General features: G+C 37.1%; 1 protein-coding gene across 5 annotated transcripts in view; it reads left to right on the plus strand.

Moving 5' to 3' along the window:
- Nucleotides 1–7,557, plus strand: part of LOC106868417 (tubulin monoglycylase TTLL3) — a 110,671-nt gene that overhangs the window by 67,514 nt on the left and 35,600 nt on the right. For all 5 annotated transcript variants that reach the window (XM_052966486.1, XM_052966487.1, XM_052966485.1 and 2 more), the window contains exons 8-10: nt 281–395; nt 5,214–5,390; nt 6,728–6,849. In XM_052966486.1, the coding sequence (XP_052822446.1) occupies nt 281–395; nt 5,214–5,390; nt 6,728–6,849 (414 nt within the window). The remainder of the gene's footprint in view (nt 1–280; nt 396–5,213; nt 5,391–6,727; nt 6,850–7,557) is intronic.

Raw genomic sequence — 7,557 nt, forward strand, 5'->3', positions numbered from 1 at the left:
CATATATATATATATGGTTTGCTTTTGTGTTTTTTTTTAAGTGACTGTTTTCTGAGAGTTTATTTATGCTTTATATAACATCATTGTCATTTGATTCAACTTAAAAAAAAATATTTAAAGATAGTATGTATTTAAATTAAATTTAAATAATTTTCAGATGAATATTAATTGATTTTAACTAATGAAAGTAACAGAAAAAAACAGAACAAAAATTACAGCTATTGATGAAAACCGTTATTTCCAGATTTAATATGAAGAGTAAATTTTTATTATATTACAGGTTGGTTTGTGTTTGAATTTACGAAATCTTCCTTGGTATGATGAAACAGATCCACACACATTTTTTCCTCGTTGTTACCTACTCTGTCATAGTGAAGAAAAGCAAGAATTTATTGGTAAATATTTAAACATCATATTAGTATATGGTGATTTTTGCCATATGAGGGTGGGCTGAAAAGTTCATAGGCTATGAAGGAGTGATGTTAGAACTGTGAAATCTTACATGGATTAATTTCAACTCTCCTTATGAATAATTGCATTATTTCTTTCCAGGTAAACTGACATCTCACTGCTCAAAGAACACTTCAAATGTAACTAGTAGCGACTTCTCTTGAAAATGGACAAAATTTAGCATTATGATGTTATAAAGTACCTGCAGAAAAAAGGTTTAGCCCCGCAGTGACATTCATGCTGACATGCTTGTTACATTAGGGGATGATGCTCCAGCTTTATCAACTGTGCAAAAGTGGGCAGCTGAATTTAGGAGAAGGGAGAGTCTTGAAGATGACCCAAGGTCTCAATGTCCTGAAACTGCCACCACCAAGGAAAACATTGATTGTATTCACCACATGGTGATGGATGGCAGGTGATTGACTATAAATCCAATAGCCAATGGATTAGCATATCCTGTGAGAGAGTCGACAATATTCTGCACAATGAACTTGGCATGATGAAGGTTTTGGTGAGGCAAAAGGCATTGTGTTTACTGACTATTTTCGAAAGGGCCACAGCATCAATGGAGAGTAATATGCCAACTTGCTTAAGCAATTACAAAAGACTATCAAGAGCAAATGTCCAGGAAAACGGACAAAAGGTGTCTTGTTTCATCAGGACAATGCTCCAGTGCACATGTCCTTGCTTTGAATGGCTGCTGTGGATGAGTGTGACTTTGCACTGATTGATCACCCTTCCTACTCCCCTGATTTAGCCCTGTCTAACTATCATCTGTTCCCCAACATGAAAAGCTATTCAGCTGGGAACCAGTATTGCAGTGATGATGATATCGTGTCTGCTGTGGATGACATTTTTTTACCAACAGGATGAAAGCTTTTCCACCAGCGGGATCCAAGCATTGCATCACTGATGAGAGAAATGTGTGGACTACAAGGGGGACTATATTGAAAAATAAAGTTCATTTGGTCACCATTCATGAGAGTATGTTAGCCAGCCTATGGACTTTTCAGCCGATCCTTGTAATACTCTTTGTAAATTTTTAAAAGTCTCTCAAAGAAATTTTGTATTTTCTTTAACAACAGACATCAACATTCCTCAGCAAGTAATTTATTTGCTGAATCCTGTAAACAAGAGCCTCAAAAGTCTTTTAGATTCATTGGTCTGGAGAAGCTTTGGCTGAGAGGCATACAACAAGGTCAAAACACCATTGTCCCAAAGTACCCTTAACCCTATAAATCAAGTTTGTTATGAAGACACATTCATTTAAAAGTGGTTGTTCTCCAATGATTAAACACAATGGCAATTAACACATGTTCGAATCTGCTAGAACATATTAAGAATGAATGTGGATCATTCTCATGAAAGTTAAAACAGCTTTTCAAAAATTTCTAGAATGTCCAGAAAAATTACTATACACCTATAAAGGTATGTTGAAATGGTTCATATATGGACAAATATTGATACTGGGACGTTTTCTTCCAGATCTACTCTGTTTGGAAGACAGACAATATTTATCTTGAAAATGCCACACCTATTTTCGTCATGCAGGTCACTCCAGGTAAATGAGAATTGTTACCACAAACATTAATGTTGAGCAAAGATATTAGCATTGTTTTAATTCAAAGTTTAATGTAAATAAACACCATGAGGCATTTTTTGCTGCTCTGGAGAGATTCAGAGGAATTCACAGTTAATATTTTCAGGTGAAGCAAGATATTTTGTGCGATGTCATACATCATATGATTTGGATCCTCTTTAAAAAATTCAGCATACATTCTTGGTAAAAAATTTTTTTCCTGGGCAGTCAAACTTTATTCTAAAGAATAAATCAGTACAATTCTTGTAAATGGTCAAGATTTACAACTTGTGTCTGGCTGTCATGTACATCACATGAGAATGGTCCATATGTATGTCATTACATGAATTATTGCCACCATAGATTATTTGCCATCTAACATCAATGATAAATACAGACACTAATATATATATCATCATCACTTAACGTCCATCTTCCATGCTGGCTTGGGTTGGATGGTTTGACAGGAGCTGTTCAGGTAGAAGACTATATATATAATCTCGAGTAGAACTATAGAAAATTTAACTGCATTAAGGTGCAGGCATGGCTGTGTGGTAAGAAGCTTGCTTCCCGACCACATGGTTTCAGGTTCAGTCACACTGCATGGCACCTTGGGCAAATGTCTTCTACAATAGCCTTGGGCCAACCAAAGTCTTGTGAGTGGATTTGGTAGATGGAAACTGAAAGAAGCCTGTTATATATATATATATATATATATATATATATAACACGATATGTATATGTTTATGTCTTTGTGTCTGTGTTTATTCCCCACCACCACTTGACAACCAGTGTTGGTGTGTTTATGTTCCCCAGCGTAGCAATTCAGCGAAAGACGCTGATAGAATAATGGTACCAGGCTTAAAAAAAATAAATCCTGAAGTCAATTTGTTTGACAAAAGACCTTCAAGGTGATGCCCCAGCATGGCTGCAGTCAAATGACTGAAACAAGTGAGAGAAAAGATTGTTGTTGTTGTTGACTGTGATTGAGCCTTCTGTAAGCAACTTGCTGCTGTTTTTGTCTATTTAGAACTGCAATGTCCATTTTGTAAGCTAGTAGGGTGTGATATGAAGTGACTTGGCTACCTTTTTTTGTGCGATTTGAGCAAGTATGTAAAGGCTCCCTCAACTTGATAATAATAAACATTACTTTTACTTGTGGGATTCAAATGCTAGTTTAAGAACTAACCAATTGCAACCTACTATATATATATATATATATAAAATTAAAACATAGGGTAAAAAATCAGATATTAATTAATATCGATTTATTACCAGGAAGCTAGCACATTTAAAGAATCAGAGAGATTCAGAAAAAATATCTGAGATCTTAGGGGATTAAAGTATATTTTTATATATAACGATGACCACTAAAGTGGACATTTAATGTGCTAGAAATAGACCACATGTTGTGTCTACTAAGACCTAATTGTTCTCAAAACGAAATTCAGCGAAATACCATAATTAGTAGACACAACATGTGGTCTATTTCTAGCACATTAAATGTCCACTTTAGTGGTCATTGTCATATATAAATATATATATATATATATATATATATATATATACATCTGCACACACTTGGAAACAGGTGAGGGTCGGCGATAGGAAGGGCTTTTGGCCATAGAAAATCCACCTCAATGATTTCCATCCAAACCATGCGAGTGTAGAAAGGTGCATGCTAAAATGATGATATATATTTATAGATAGAAATTTTAGTAATTTTGCTTCTATCTTTTACTTGTTTCAACCATTAGACTGCGGCTATGCTGGGGCACTGCCTTGAAGAACTTTTAGTCAAATGAATCAACCCCAAGACTTAACTTTTTTTGTTTTATATAAGCTTCATTTTATATAAGCCTTATTCCATCAATCACATTTGCTGAACAACTAAATTACAAGGTCATAAACTCACCAGCACCAGTTGTCAAGCAGTGGTGGACCACAAACACAGATACATACAGACACACACACACACACACGCACACACACACACACACGCACATACATACATACATACATACATACATACATGATAGGCTTCTTTCAGTTTCCACCTACCACATCCACTCACAAGGTGTCTCACAGTGGGGCTGAACTTGGAACCATGTAGCATTGAAGCAAACTTCTTACCCTACAGCTGTGGTAAGAGTTTCAGTCATATGAAATTTCATTACAAGTTAGAAACTAGTCTGGCTGTGTCCTCTTCTCCTGTTCACAAAAATATTGTCCATGAAGCCAAAGAAATGACATCTGTCTGTCACCTACGATGTTGGCTAAAATCTGTAGATTTATTCTGTAGTACAGAGTAGCACAGAAACGCTTTTAATGTCCTCTAAATTTATTAAGATAGGTGGAGGCATGACTGTGTGGATAAAGTACGAGCTGAATTGTGTGGGTAAGCAGTTGTTTGCTGTATAACCATGTAGCCCATATACATATGCATGGAAGATGGATGTTAAACCATGATGGTGATATATTCATTTATTGTTTTCAGTCATTTGACTGTGGCCATGCTGGAGCACTGCCTTGAAGGATTTTAGTCAGATAAATCAACCCTCAGACCTATTTTTTAAAGTCTAGTACTTATTCTATCAGACTCTTTTGCTGAACTGCTAAGTTACAGGGATGTAAGCACGCGAACACTAGTTGTCAAGTGGTGAGTGGGGAATAAATACCCCACCACACACACACAGCAGGCTTCTTTCAGGTTCTGTCTACCAAATCTACTCACAAAGCTTTGGTTGGCCTGAGGCCATAGTAGAAGACTCTTGCCTAAGGTGCCACGCAGTGGCACTGAACCCAGAACCATGTGGATGGGAAGCAAGCTTCTTACCACACAACCATGTCTGCACCTCATATAAAGAGAGGAAGAGAGAGAGAGAGAGTGTGTATGTGTGTGTGAATGTTGACATTCCACATCTTTGCCTGTTGCTGATGTGATATTTATATTCCTTGTTGGCATTACAACTTGTTGCTCTGAGCTTTCAAAAACCAGTGGAATAGAGACCTTGAATAGCTGTTAAGTGTTGGCAACAAGAATGACATTTGGTCATTAAATGCTGTGTCAAAGTAGTCTTTATTCAACCTCTGCCAGCATAGTAAAATAGATGTAAAATCAATGACTGAACAACAGTTGAAATCAGAATAGTAACTTTGTAAAATTTAATCTCTCTCATTTCAGATGACTTCAATCTTACTGCCTGTACAAGCATTTTAAAAATTGTCCTTGAGGCATACTATTCAACTTCTAGACGATATAACAAGGGATACAATGAAGAGATTAGAAAAATCATTGCAGCTGATAGAAGTGGGGAAACTGAAAATCTTAATTTCGGAGAAGAATCAGAAAAAAAAGATGGTAAGTAGATTTATTTTATCGAATAACTAGAATTGTTTTAATTAGTATTTTGAGGGATTATTATCTTGATTGAGGGTTAAACACAAGATTATATTTGTAAGGAGGTGTAAGTTTGATTGAACTGATCCCAAGCTGCTTCTTAATTCCTGTTATATCAGCTAGTGCTCCATTGGTTGCGATGACGAGGGTTCCAGTTGATCCAATCAATAGAACAGCCTGCTCGTGAAATTAACATGCATGTGGCTGAGCATTCTACAGATTACTGGACTGAGCATTCCATTTGATTACTGGACTGGGCTGTGTGTTGTGTTCTTGAGCAAGAAACTTTATTTCATTTTGCTCCAGTTCACTCAGCTGTAGAAATGAGTTGTGACGTCACTGGTGCTAAGCTGCATTGGCCTTTGCCTTTCCTTTGGATAACATTGGTGGCATGGAGAGGGGAGGCTGGTGTGCATGGGTGACTGCTGTTCTTCCATAAACAACTTTGTCCAGATTTGTGCTTTGGAAGGGAACTTTCTAGGTACATCCCATGGTCATTCATGACCAAAGCGAGTCTTTACTTTCTCTCTCTTTCCCTTCCTCTTCCTTCTGATTGGGTAACCATGTATCTCCTCCACAGCAGCATACCTGTTTCTGCCCTCATCCTTGATCATTCTGTCCTCCCTTCTCTGGCTAGGTAACCATGCATCTCCTTTATAGCAGCACACCTGTTTCTGTCCACTTTCTTGCTAACTCACTCTCTCCAGGTAACCATGTATCTCCTCTTCAGCAACACACCTGTTTCAGTTCTCATTCTTAATCATGTAAAAAGCACTCAGTCCACTCTTTAGGATGATTGGTGTTAGGAAGGGCATCCATCTGTAAAAATCATGCCAAAACACACAGTCGCCTGGGTTAGTCTTTTTTTTTTTATGACTTAGTAAGAGGAAGAAGAATATTGATGATGAGCTTTGCATGGCTCACCTGACTTGTGAGGAAAGTGATGATACACTCTATAGCCCACCTGGTAAATCCATTCTACAAATTTCTATACAGTTTGTCTACTCAATTTCACAGACAAGGCCATGCAGTAGGATAGAACTTGTAACCATGTGATTGTGAAGCAATCTTATGTAAACAACCAGGCCCTTACTCATATATCCATCAAATATAATTTTGTTTAATTTCTCATGACTTCATTAAAAAAATTACTAATATCTTTTACTCTGATATTTTCAACTGAAAATGTCGAAATTCTTTCACATGCATGATGTTTATTTCTTACTTTTAATATCATGGCTTATTTATCTATTAAACCACATGTTCTGATGATTCTTGTTTCTTATTGTGCTGTTCAGAAAAGAAAACCAAAAGAGAAATTCTCAGATTACCAGCTGACATAGTTGAACAGGCTGTCAGGTACTGTGATCTATTTTTAGGCAGCAAGGATAATCAAGATCTTGATTCCAGAGTTGAAAAAGTAAGAATTATTAGCTTTCTCATTGCTACCAGTTTATTTGTTTTAGAATAAGGTATATATTCATTTACTTCTTTTATGTTAATAAAATTGAAGCAATGGTTTAGATTGACTGGATTTGAGGATCCAAGAATGGTAATGAAGAATCAGTTATTTGTTGATTCAGTTCTGGACTTATTATAAGCATAGATTTTAGAATAAAAGGGAAAATGTATGGAAATTTTATGTAGTGAGGTATCGTGCTTCACCTCCTCATCCCAGGTCTTCCTGGGTCTACTTCTTCCACAGGTTCCCTCAACCGCTAGGGTGTGGCACTTTTTCATACAGCTATCCTCATCCATTCTCGCCACATGACCATATCAGCGCAATCGTCTCTCTTGCACACCACAACTGATGCTTCTTAGGTTCAACTTCTTAGGTTTTTTACGCCCCCGTAACTTAGTGATTCGGCAAAAGAGACCAATAGAATAAGTACTAGGCATCCAAAGAATAAGTTCTGAGGTCGATTTGCTCGACTAAAGGCGGTGCTCCAGCATGGCCACAGTCAAATGACCGAAATAAGTAAAAGAGTAGTGGGGGACTGGCAAACCAGACTCCAATCTGATCTGGCAGAGTTTCTAATTGGAGTCTGGTTTGCCAGTCCCCAGTCAAATCGTCCAACCCATAACGTCCACTTTCCATGCTAGCATGGGTTGGACGATTTGACTGGGG

This window comes from Octopus bimaculoides, chromosome 3, assembly GCF_001194135.2.
Source record: "Octopus bimaculoides isolate UCB-OBI-ISO-001 chromosome 3, ASM119413v2, whole genome shotgun sequence".
Lineage (NCBI taxonomy): Eukaryota > Metazoa > Mollusca > Cephalopoda > Octopoda > Octopodidae > Octopus > Octopus bimaculoides.